This window comes from Protopterus annectens, chromosome 4.part0, assembly GCF_019279795.1.
Source record: "Protopterus annectens isolate FY-2018-M chromosome 4.part0, PAN1.0, whole genome shotgun sequence".
Lineage (NCBI taxonomy): Eukaryota > Metazoa > Chordata > Ceratodontiformes > Protopteridae > Protopterus > Protopterus annectens.
This window is the reverse complement of record NC_056733.1, coordinates 1118586378-1118599962: the sequence shown is the minus strand read 5'-3', so window position 1 is coordinate 1118599962 and position 13585 is coordinate 1118586378. Positions and strand designations below refer to the sequence as shown.

Below are 13585 nucleotides of genomic sequence, written 5' to 3'. Positions count from 1 at the left end.
GCCTGTAGGAGACAGGAATAGGGCTTTGAGGCGGTCTGCATAGGACATATTACTTATGCCATGTATTCTTTTAGTGAGGAACCTCTGTGGACATTCCAGCTGTTGGATCTGCCTGTTTAAGTACATACCAAAGGGGACATTGTACTCAATGACAGGTCTGATGAATGATGAATACAGTGGAGCAACGACTTCCTTGGACTTAGATGCCATACATTTGTTTATAAGTTGTGCAACATAGAATGATTTCCGCACCACTGCAGACATGTGATGATCAAAGGCTAGATTACTACCTATGTGTATCCCTAAGTCCCTGACTACTGGGTCATCTCTAAGGGGTGTGCTGTCAATATGATAGTTACCAGGGATGGATGATTTCCCAAATAATATTATTATGCATTTCTTGGCATTTAGTTTTAGTCCATGACTTTGACACCAGTTGTTTATCTGTGTCAGCCCCTCCTGGAGAACATTTGTGTCAGTGTGAAAGTCAATGAAAGCTCCTAATTTGCAATCATCTGCAAAATTAGACAGCCAGAGACCACTGACATTAGCCCTTACTTCTGAGAAGTAAATGCCAAAAAGGAGCGGCCCAAGGACTGATCCCTGAGGGACTCTGCTTGTCTGGCCTCTTTGTAGAAGTGGACTCCCTAATTCTAATTTTCTGGGTCTTGTATGTGAGCCACCTGGCTATCCACTGGGTGACATACAGGTTTGTACCTAATCTCTTCAGTTTGTTAACAATGCCCGAATGGGGTATTGTGTCAAATGCCTTGGCCAGATCAAGGTAGGCAGTGTGAATGATTTTGCCCTCATCCATTATTTTGGTTTCCTTCTCAAAGAAGTCCACCAGGATGAGTAGGCATGATCTGTCCTTGATGAAACCAAACTGGGTTGGGTCCAGTGTCTGGAGGTTTACTAGATCTCTATTGATCATCTCCATGATAATTCTTTCCATTGCTTTACATATAAGACTAGTGAGTCATATGGGTCTGTAGTTTCCAGGGTCTGTAGATGGCCCACCTTTGTGCAGAGGGATGACTGTTGCTGTTCTCCTTTCATGAGACACGAAGCCTGTTTGGACGCTACAGTTAAATAGTAATTTCCAGATGCCCTGATAGGTCATGTTTCATGCTATTTTGAAGGCATCCTGGGATACTGTCTGGGCCTACTGATGCACTGTTCCTGATTTTCATTTTCTAGTACTTGCTTTTTAGGTAGCCAATAGCATTAAAGTTAGAGACATTACTATGTATAAGCAACTGAGATCCAGTGTCCCAACTCAAAAGAATAATTTTCTTAGCTACTGTCATTTGTCCCCCAATATTTCTGACAGGGTTCGCTATAGGCATTTTTAAAATCTGCAAACTCATTATACTCTCAAAACAAGTCCGACGGTATCTGACTTTTTCCCATCACACCTCAAGCATTTGCTATCAACCTGAGGAAAAATTCTTTGAAGTCACCCTTGGGGTATAAAAATACCTCTGCGAACACTTCCAAGAAAAATCCTAATCCTTCTGGACTTTGCTGCATACTTGACAGCCATACATATGTCCTTTCATTGCTCCTTTGTAAACCGCTTTTCCAATCTCTCTTTACCAATCTTTTCTAAGCACCTCTGATTGATTCCTATGGTTATCATGCAATATTTTATATGCCCTACAAATCACCCCTTGTTTAAACAGCAGGATCTGCTCTAGACCCAACTGAAAACTCTACCAGAGCTGGTATTTAACTTAGAACTACCCTACCCCTTACTCTTTGCCTGTATTCTGATATCAATCCCTGGTAGGGAAGGCAATCTCTAACCCGCAGTCCAAATGTTTGCTTGACCTCATCCCACTGTATTACCAAGTTATTTGCTTTCAATACCTTGGATCCTTTGACAGTTTTCTCTAGTAAATTGCAGTCCCCTCTTGCCTGTTTTTGTACCCTTACTTGCAGTTATGCCTATTGGCAAAATCTCCTCGCTCCATTCCTATGCTGACTTATCTCTTAGAATACTCTCTGCAGCTTTATTAATGCAATATTCAGTCTGGCTATTGTTATTCTCCTCAAGGATTTGTATCCAAAATCCTATTCTCTCTTTATTTCTTGAACTCCATTCTTGCTTCCTCATCACCCACTACTACTTAGATTAATAACCTTCTGCTTGTGTTATATTTATGAGCCTAACGTGTAGCTCTAAAATACCCATACAAATCAGGTAATGCTAAACCACCTTGCTCTGCTGGGAGAATCAACATCACAGGATCATAGGAGGTTACTAGGCTAATGCCCCTGGGGCCCTTATAAGCCTAACCATGTTATACCCTTGTTTCATTACAAACCTCGAGATATAGTGCAAATTAATATGCATATCTGTGATCAGCTCCGACTTAACTCTCTCCCGCTTTCTCTCTCAAATAAATTCCTTGAACTACTTATTAATTACTGTCTACAATTTCTCCTATGGTTGATAAAACTATCCCTGACATGTATATAAAACTAAGGAGACTAAAAACATTTCACTGCTTAAATCTTACTATCCATATCCATACACAAAGCTTCCATTTTTCTCAATTTTTTACATTATATTTATTTAGTCTTTTCCTAGGTATCCTTAGATGTCATAACAGAATCCTTTTTAATCCATTCACCTAAATAGTTCAACTCATCATGTCCCAATAAATATGGGTATCACTAATCCGATTCATTTGTGGGTACATAATTTACCTCTATAGCCTTTGTTTTATCTTCATTAATTTTAATCTGAAAAGAACTTGAAAGTGTCTAAAATTATTCCATAACACCAAAATATATTTTTTCTGGATTTATCATGTACAAAATTATATAGTCTGTAAATAAAGCCAACGTTTCTTGATTACCATAGCAACTACATCTGAATTTCTGAAGCCCTTATTTCATTGTTATGGGCTCTAAAAAAAGGCAAACAGCAAAGGGGAAAGAAAACACCCCTGCCTGGTTTCTCTGTTCAAACACAACTTATCAGAGAACTCTCTTACCTTAATTATTGCCTGTAATCCTTTATATATCCTCCTAATTAACCTTATTATTGTATCAGGGAATGCAAATGCTTCCATTGCCCTACAAATAAAATCTCAGCTTATTCTATTGAATGTTTTCTCTGCATCAAGACCCCCCACAACAGAGTTAGTATCTTCTTCCATTCTACTTCTCTCTAGATAATTGTTCTATTAATGCTGTCAAATGTTTGCCTCAACAAAATCACACTGATCCATACATATCAATTTTGGCAACATCACTGCCATCCTCTTAGCTAGTATAGATGTAAACACTTTATAATCATGGTCTAAAACTGAAACGGGTCTATACAAAGATGTGTCTGATGGGTCTTTACCCACTTAGGGTAATACAGTCACCACACCTCTCCATCAATATCCTAGTGCTTTCCCTCCTTTTAAAACACTATTAAACAAAACCTTCAACAGCTTTATCACTTTCTTCCCTCCTAACTTCACCACTTCCAGAAGAATACCATCTGTTCCCAGAGACTTACTTGTAGATTGATGACACAACACCATTTTTTCTAATCTCCTCCTAACTTAACTATTAGTTGTTCAGTAGCATCTACCGCTAACCTTGGTATAATTAAGTCTTCCATAAATGTTTCCATTTGTGCTTTTTTCTTGGTTTCTACATTCATCTACTTTCTATAAATTTTAATAAAATGTACAAAATATCTATACTATTTCTACAGGATCTCTGTTTATGTTTCTTGTCCCAGGCTCCCTAGGTTTTGTGACAACCCTTTCTATTTTCTGTTGCCTAAGTCACTGTGTTAAAAGTTTTTGTATTCTGGTGTTGCTATCAATACATCTGTCCCAGTACTTTCCATAATCATCCACAGTCCCAGTAGCTCAAAGAATTGCTTCTACTCACCCAGCTGGAGGAAAAGTTTAAATTGGGAGATCTGTGACTCTTCGGTTCAATACACCTACCACTGAAAAATAAATAAACCAGATGCACAGGAAGTCATCTGGCAGGGAGGTGTCCTCCCTGACATCTCAGTCAGGTGTCTAGTAAAAAAGAAGGCATCAAGCAGGGACTGAAGCCCTTGACCAAAAAGGCCACTCCTGTCAGAGAGAATCAGGCAAAAGGTTGCCCATATAATTCCCTGACGGAATGAAAAAATACTGATGTGGAAAAATTCTTATAAAAATCCTTCATAAACAGGGCATCCATCTACTATAGAATATAAACACACAAAAGGTAGGGGTTGCATCATCATTATAGAAGATTCCTGGTAAGAAAAGTGTGTAAAACAGTCCTTCTTTACATTTGCATTACTTACCACCACATCTCTCAACATCTCAGTGCAAGAATTATGGTCAAAGTCAAAAATAATAAGGGACAAAGGATAAAGGTACAGATAGTAAACATTGCTCTTACATTGATAGGATAACAGGTTTTGCATTAGCATGCATTTTCCAAAGGATATGAAGTCTGAAACTCAAATGTCTGTCATTATTTAGTGAATGCAGTCCTCAATAATATGCCAGAAAACCCCAAATTTAACCAGTAACAGACACAAAATGACTTAAAATCAGGGACAGCTGAGAACTTTGCTTACCACATTAAATAAAATTACTTTTGGAGTATGTTAAGTACCAGAATTTACAGCTGTTATTTAATAAGACACTATATTCTTTATAACAAACAGCAATAAATCTTCATTTAGGTAATTAACAAACCAACAGTCAGCTGAATAAAGGTTTGCAAGGGATCATCACATTATAATAAAGCAGGGTAATTGTGTTAAATCTAAGAATTCACCTATTTTTCTCTATAGTATTTTCTACACATTTTTGTACATGTGTTTTTAACATTTCACTTTACCACTATAAACTGATTTATGTATATTATAACATCTACAAACGCTCCCTTGCCCATGCATGGAACAAACTTCTCCTTGACTTACGTTCAATCTCCCACACCTCACACTTTAATAATGAACTAAAAGCTTATTTTCTCAATTCCAGAACCTGCCCTTGCCATGACCCTACCTAGTCTTCCTTCCCTTTATGTACCCTCAAAAGCACCATACTTAGTACCGCATTACACATCTCTCTCCAATGTGTCTACTATGCATTTGCATAGTTTTATACAAACAAAAAAAGATTATTGTTGACCTATTGAACTATATCAATGTAAAATTGTTACTTAGCTTCTTTTTAATGCAACTTTAACTTTATACATGTAACCCAACATATGTGAATCTTTTTGCTATAACTGCTATTATATCAATATTGTTTAAAATTGTACTTATTTAAAATGTACTACTGGAGCTTTTCTCCTCGGATCTCCACTGAAAATGAACCACAAGCCCAGTTGGACAAACCCGGTTAACAAATGTCAATAAATAAATAAATATAAAACTTAAAGGACGAGCCTTCTTATTCATATAACTGCTTTACAAGGAATCACAAGCTACACCGTGAAATGGCATTTTTTGTACTACTGTATACTGTGAAAAAACATAATTACATACTTCAGATATGGGGTCTATATTACATAGTCGAAAAACCTAATTATGAAATCACTATTCAGCTAATCCACTTTGTCGAAATCTCACTTTATCGAACAGCTATTTAATCAAAGTTTTTCAAAGGGAAAAACAATGGCTGTCCAACCTACCCTGTCACAAAATTCCAAAAATTTAAAACCTATGTAAGTGGCAGGTTTTGCCCCCATACCCCCACACACCCTCTAACTAAATATTCAACTCCGAGATCGCACTGCAGGGGGGGAAGGGCAAATTCCAGATGATGGCCAACCATTATTTTTCCCTATGAAAAACAAAGATTAAACGGCCATTCAATAAAGTGAGATTTTGACAAAGTGGGTTTGCTGAATAGTGATTCGATAATTGTTTTTGACGATGTGATATAGACCCCAGATATGTATACACACAAACACAGACAGATGTACCTTGTACAGTACAATCTAACTGTAATAACTACTTATTACAAAATATATCACCAAATGTAGGATTTAAGTTCTGAAACTGTCAAAATAAAGCATTCAAGAATAGAAATGATCTAGTTATGGCTACATGGAGTGAAGGCATATTCTACTATCCAAACATTTTTTATTTTAGGAAAAGAAAAAGTGCAGTTTTTTACCTACCATATATGCAGATGTTCGAGTGTCTTCACTGCTGCAGTCATTACACTTGGGCTATCCTGCCGTCAGGCGGTCCTGCAGAGTCGGCCAGAGTTCCAAAGTCTTGGTCCGGCGTCGGTTGCTGTCGCTTCTTCCCTGACGTCAGTGCGCCAGGGTTATAAAAGATGCAGCCGACCCCATTTTCTTAAGTTTTTCTTGCCCCAGATGTCAGGTGCCCCAAATAGGTAGGCAATATAAATTGTTAAAAATAAAAAGAAAAAACATACAATAAAGGTAAAAACAAAACCTTCAGTTACCAGCAAATACACCACATAGGTAGTATAGGGTAGAAAGGTATAGAAAGGTTCCAGCTAAGAAAGAGGGGATGGCGGGTGGGTAACCTGGACTGCAGCAGTGAAGACACTCGAACATCTACATTTATGGTAGGTACAAAACTGTACTATGTTCATCGTGTTTCACTGCTGCAGTCATTACACTTGGGTTGAATCCCAAAGCTGAGTTAGGGTGGCTGATTCTATAGAGGATTTGGGGTGGCTATGAGGCCCTGCAGCACTGCAGTGGCAAAGCCAGCTCTGGATCTAGAATAGAGAGGCAAGTGATAATGCTTGGTAAAGGTGTGCACTGAACTCCAAGTTGCAGCTTCCAAGATATCCTTGGTAGGTACTCCTCTAAGGTAGGCAGTTGAGGTGGCTGTTGCCCTGGTGGAATGTGGCCTAAAGTTACTAGGTACAGGTTTGCCATGCTGTGTGTAGCAGAACTGGATACAATTTCCTATCCACTTTGAAATGGTCTGCTTTGAAATAGCCTTTCCCTGTGATCCTGCAGCATATGCTACAAACAATTGCTCAGTTTTTCTGAAAGATTTTGTTTTGTCCAAGTAGAAACGTAATTGTCTGTGTATGTCCAAGGAATGCAGAAGTCTCTCCCCTTTATTCTGGGGATTTGGCTAAAAAGTTGGAAGTGAATAGTTTGGTTAAGAGCCACACTGGATACTATGCTAGGCATAAATGAAGGGTTTGTTCTTAAAGAAAGCCTGTCTTGGTGAAAACTGATGAAAGGCTCCACTGCCATTAGTGCCTGTAACTCTGAGACTCTTCATGCTGAGGTTATTGCCAGAAGCAGAGCAGTTTTCTATGATACGTATTTTAATTCTGCTGAACTGGCTGGCTCAAAAGGAGGTAAGGTTAGTTTTTCCAAGAGAAAATTGAGGTCCCAAGCTGGTGTTGGTGCTCTCCGGGGCGGGTCTTATGTTTTTAGCCCCTCTGAGGTACTGTTTTAGCAATGTGTTGTAATGAGCCGAGATGGCAGAGGCGTGGATCTTAATGGATGAAAAAGATAGTCCTTTGTCCAGCATCTCAGTTAAGTACTGTAAAATCTGAGGAATATTTTGGACAAGAGGGTCAAAGCTTTGAGTCTGGTTCCAGGCACAGAATCTGTTCCACTTTTCTGAATAAGATTTCCTGGTGCTAGGCCTCCTGGCCTCCAAAATGACATCCATAACACCTTTAGAGAGAGATGTTGTCTGCTTGACAAATGGATCTGCCATGCAGCCAGGTTTAAGGTTTTGAGCTGACTGTGCAGGATCTGATTGTTTTGTTGAGTCAGAAGGTGTGGAGTTTGAGGTAAAATCCATGGTGGGCCTTGAGCTAAGTTCTTTAAGACTGGGTACCAGTGCTGGCGTGGCCAGTCTGGGGCAATCAGGATCATCTGTGTTTTTTCTTGTCTGGCTTTTAGGAGTACCTTTGAAAGGAGAGGCAGTGGTGGGAAGGCATAAACTTTTAGGCTTTTCCAGCTGAACGAGAGAGCATCCACTTTCCATGCCTGTGTGTGATAAGTCCTTGTGCAGAATTTTTGTAGTTGGCAATTCATTGGGGAGGCAAAAAGATCTATGTCTGGGCACCCCCATTTTTGCGTTATCATGCTGAATACTTGTGGATTTAATTTCCACTCGTGAGGATCCATGATGTTTCTGCTTAAGTCGTCTGCCAGAGTATTTTTCTTTCCTGGCAGGAATTGTGCTTGTAGATGAACTTGATAGGTTAGAGCTGTGTTCGACAAGGTCATGGCTTGCCTGCAAAGGGGATAAGAATGAGTGCCCCCTTGCTTGTTTATGTACCACATAACTGTGGTGTTGTCTGTCTTCAATAATAGTTGTCCTGGATGCAGAAGGTCCTTGAAAGCTGTTAGGGCATTTTGTACAGCCAACATCTCTTTTTGATTGATGTGAAGGTGCATTTGGTCTGCAGTCCACTTGCCCTGAATACATTTTCCTGCCATGTGTGCTCCCCGGGCGTAATCCGAAGCATCTGTTGTTAATGCCTGCCTGGCTGTGGGGAGAGTGAAAGGCTGTCCCTTGTTGAGGTGACATGCCTGTGCCCACCATCGAAACTCCTTTTGCAGGCAGGGAATTAGTGGTATTACTGCTTCCAAACTGTGACAGTGTTGAGTCAAAACATTTTTTAGGTACCACTGTAATTTCCTCATATGCAGTCTGGCATATGGAATTAGCAGAATGCAGGATGCCATGAATCCCAAGGCCTGCAGAATTTTTCTTGCAGGAAGGTGGGTTTTTGTTGCCATCAATTGAAAGTACTGAGTCAGTTGTCCTTGCTTGTCTGGCGTGAGAAAAGCCATCTGGGCCATTGTATTTAAGCTGGCACCCAGGAATATTATCTCTTGTGAGGGCACTAGTTTCGACTTATTTTCGTTTACTGTGTACCCTAGGCAAATTAGCAACCTTTTTACAAATGCCAGATGCTTTAGAAGAATGTCCTTGCTCTCTGCTTGAAAAGGCAGTCGTCCAGGTATGGATATATTTGAATTCCTTTTTGTCTGCAAAATGCAATTACTGGTGCCAGGCACTTTGTGAAGACCCTGGGTGCAGTAGATAAGCCAAAGGGCAGTGCAGAGAATTGGTAATGCATTAAACCAGCTAAGAATCTGAGGTATCTTCTGCAATTTTGTCTGATAGGGACATGCAGGTATGCCTCTTTGAGGTCCAAAGTAACAAGCCAAGTCTTCTTGCCCAGCATGGGAAGAAGCTGCTGTACTGTCAACATTTTGAATTTCGGAACATCCAGGTAAGTATTTAGGGTAGAAAGGTCTAGTGTGGGTCTCCAGGCTTTGTCCTTTCTGGGGACCAGGAAAAGTCTTGAGTAAAATCCTTGTCCTTGTTCCTGTTGTGGTACTTTTTTAATAGCTCTCATGTCCATGAGGGCTGTAATTTGTTTTTGTGCCTCTGCCCATTGATTTTGTGGCAGGTCTGGCATTCCTTTTAGCCTTGGTAGAGTGTGAAAGTGGAACCTGTAACCTTGAGACACAATATTCAGAACCCATTTGTCTTGAGTCACTATATGCCAATTTTGAGAAAAAAAGTGCTAGTTTTCCCCATAGGGGAGCTGCCAAAAGGTAAGTGCTTGACATTCGAAGGGGGAAGTCATTGGGACTGTTTCCTGTAAGGTTGTGACTTGTCTTCACCTCCTTTTGGGGTTGAAGCACCCCGCTGTCGTGGTCTGTAAGAGCCTTGGGGCTGAGATCTGCCTCTTGGGCGTTTGTATCTGCCTCTTTGTGGTCTGTCTGACACTGGAAAGAACCATTTTTTGAAGGCCACTTTCTGCTAAAACGAGGTGGCTGTACCTGTAAGAAATCCTTCACTGTTTGCATAGATTTTGCCTTATCCTCCATTTTCTTTAATACCTCTTCTGCCTTAACACAAAATAAAATATCCTGCTGTAAAGAAGCATCCAGTAATTTAGCCTTACCATGATCAGGTAAACCTTGTTCTTTTAACCAAGCATGCCTTCGAATCACAGATCCTGTAACTGCTGCTCTACAAGAAGCCTCTAATGAATCAAAACCACATTGCAGAGTATGTTTTCCCACTTGCTCAGCTGCATGCAATAAATCCTGCATTTCCTTATATTCAGGATGTTCTGAACTTGCAATCATTTTCTGTTTTAACAGAGACATTAAATATCGTTGGTATTTAAGCATGTGAAACTGGCAATTTAAAGCTCTCACTGCTAAAGTTGCAGAGGTATAAACTTTCTTCCCCCATCTGTCTAATGCTCTAGAATCCCTGTCAGAGGGAACTGGATTTTTAGCCGTGGAAGCCTTTACGCCTTTGGGACCCTGGGAAATAGTTTCTGGGTCAGCAACAGGGTTTTTATAAAGAAATTTGTGTGAGTCAGGGACTCTGTAATACCTGTCTGGCTTGACTGGAGCAGGGAGCAAAGAATCAGGGTTTAAACTGGATTCAGAAAACACATCATCCACAACATCTAACACTGGTGGAATAGCAAGGGGCTTGTGCTGAGGCAATAAAAGGAAGTCTCTGAGCCTTTCCTTGGATTCTGAGTAATCCTGGCCCTCCCAATGGAAATGCTCCCTCATGGTATGTAAAGTTTCCCCAAAAGAATAATCCTCAGGAGGAGAGGCTGAAGGAATTGATTCTTCAGCATCAGAGTCCTCATAGGGGGGTAAAGAGTATCCCTGGTCTGAAGAGGAATCAGAAAAGATGGAAACCTGGTCAGAGGAGTCATAGTCTGTATCCTGCCTAGGCCTTTTATCAGGAGGGGGATGGGTACCCCTGATCAGAGTAATTAAGTCTTCGGCCATTTTAAGCATCTGTTTTTTAGGCATGGTGGCCTGTCCAAATGAATGTTGTACTTGCTTCTTTGTCTTTAACGGAGTTTTACACTTGGCTGTAATTTTTATGGTAAGCTGTGAAGGTCTGAAAACACCCTCAGAAGCCGATGCCTGCTCAGCGGCTCCGGACCCGTCTGAAGGGTTAGTTTCCGTAGGCCCAACACCTTGAGTATCCAGAGGCCTAGACATCTCCATGTGGGAGTCGGAGGCGGCCTGTGGCTCTGAGGTAGCGGTGTCAAGGGCTGCGAAAGCGCCTCACTGAGAACTGGCGACTGACGTAGAAGAGGCTTCATCATCAGTTTTGGGCCTCGGATGCCTGTCCTTATCCTTGTCTTTGAATTTTTTTGTGTATTCCGGTCATGGGTTGTTCCAATGGCATGGTATAATTAAACCTTCGGCCAAAGTAATGGCGAGCAAAATCAAACCGAAGTTTTGTTAAATCTAGCACAAAACCGACAACTAGTGACGTCGTGGTCTAGGCCTAGGCATGGAATACAATAAGAATGAAAATCCTTATGAGGTATTTGCTTCCCACAAGAAATACAATTATTAACTTTTACTGACATCGGTCTGAGGCAAGAAAAAGTTTCCCCAATGGGGTACTTAGCTTTATTGAACACTTCGGTTCTGAAATTCGAATTGAAAATCTCAGGAGTCGGCCGATTGGCACTTGTGAACTGCTTTTGCTTCGGGCACCGCGCTGCAAAAAATACTGAAGAAAAATGGCGTTGGCTGCATCTTATATACCCCTGGCGCACTGATGTCAGGGAAGAAGCGACAGCAACCGACACCGGACCAAGACTTTTGAACTCTGGCCGACTGCGGGACCGGCTGATAGCAGGATAACCCAAGTGTAATGACTGCAGCAGTGAAACACGATGAACATAAAATATCAGAGGGTGAAACTGTTTTATACAGAGCCCTCAGTTCAGATCTGATGTACAGTAAGAATGCTTGATGAAGAATGTAGCAAAAAAAAAACCTTACTGACATCTACCTCCAGGAAATTATTAAACTGTATTAAAGTCTTTTGCAAGCTTCCTCTCCCCCTGTCTTTAAGCACTTTGTGAACTAAACTACCAGTGGCTGACAAGATGCTAGACAGATTGTTAAAAATCTTATATCCCTTTCATTCTTTGGTTGTAAAGATGCATTCAATGCAGCATGTATGTTTAGTCTATAAAGCAAGTGATCTACAAAAACTATAATGTTATGTTTTTAATAATCCACTCTGTTAACATTTAGTTATACTAATCTAATACACGACTATCACTTACCAGTAAATCACTGTGGGGGAGAGAGAGAAGCAGCTTGATAAAGGCTTGTAGTGCATTGTCAAAGTGACTGTCTCCATACAAGTGGAAAACCCCAAAACTAACATAATTTCCACATAAAGCAGTCTTAAGTGCAGAAAAACAAATTGAGATTCCTTTGAGTTTCATTGGATAAACTTGATCTTTTGGAATGTTCCCTAGAGACAATATCTGGTTACCTAAAGAGAAAACAAAAACAGCACTACTAAATTTTCTTACCTTAACTACAGTAATATTTACATTCAGGAAGCAAATGATACCCAAGGAAGCAAACCACTGATATGCCAAGACAAAATATCACCAAAATATGCTAGCAGTGGTCCACAGCAGGAAAAACGCCAGTACATGGTTCAATATATCAATTTAATGAAAAAAGACAAAGATAAGCGCTTTTGCATATTAGCTTCATCAGATCTCTACTGAACTGAAAAAAACATCCTTCTTATATATTAAAATCAGTTAAACATTAATCAGTGTAACAAGCTACATCACTAATTACTAAATGACTAATCAAGCATTCAAGAGCTAATACAAACAAAATAAAAAGAAAGAAATTTAAGTACATAGTAAAACAACTAAGATATAGTGAAACATTATAAAACAATCTAATATAAACACTAAAATAAATAAAGTGTTTATTTCTTCCTAAGGGGTCTTGCTCTCAGAGCAGGTTGAATAGAAACATACTCATTCAGGCCAGAGAACACACAGACTGGATTATCCAGGGGGATGCACTAACAAAAAACCCAACTGGTGAGAGAGAAGTTCTGCATTTATACTTTAAAGTAAAAAAAATACTATCAACCTTACAGAAGCAAGGAACTGTTTATAAGATTGGGGACACCAGTAGTACGCTGACAACAATTACTCAGTTGCGACAGGACTTCCACGATGGCTGCACAGTGAGTAAGAGCTTAACTCTAGCTCTCGCAGTGAGAAAACAGAAACTCAACAGAGAAGGACAAATAATTTTTGTGTTTATGGTAAGTGTACTGCCTGGATGCCAGGAAAAAAAGAAATACAGAGCACCTAGAAAGAAAAGCGGCTACAAAAAGTGAGGAAGAAACACTGATTGGGGAAAGCTCTACAGCTGTTCAGCAAAAAGCAATGCAACCTCCTCACATGACTTCTAGTAACCTACAGGAAGATATAAGACAACTGCATGCAGACCTGGTTAAAATAAACAAAACACTTAATGCAGTATATCAATACAAACAACAAAAGGCTGGAAAAACATGGAATAAGCTTTAAACAGATATTCAATGAGATGATAAAGCTACAAAAATCAGAGGCTGAAATGAAAAGGTTGGCTGAATATGAGACTGCTAAGGAAGAGATGTTTCAAAGAATAATAACAATTAGAGGACAGAGCACATAGGGAAAACCTGATATTTTCAACTATAGCAGAGGAACTGGAAGGAACAGACTGCATTAATTTTATGAAAGCACAAATAAGCAACTGGACTGGTATTCTACAG

The 13585-nt window shown here is 39.9% G+C and overlaps 1 protein-coding gene across 1 annotated transcript in view; it reads right to left on the bottom strand.

Annotated features, from left to right (window-relative positions):
* Positions 1-13585, bottom strand: part of RANBP17 (RAN binding protein 17) — a 4607784-nt gene that overhangs the window by 708214 nt on the left and 3885985 nt on the right. Inside the window, exon 23 of the mRNA XM_044069092.1 lies at positions 12072-12286. Within this exon, the coding sequence (XP_043925027.1) occupies positions 12072-12286 (215 nt within the window). The remainder of the gene's footprint in view (positions 1-12071; positions 12287-13585) is intronic.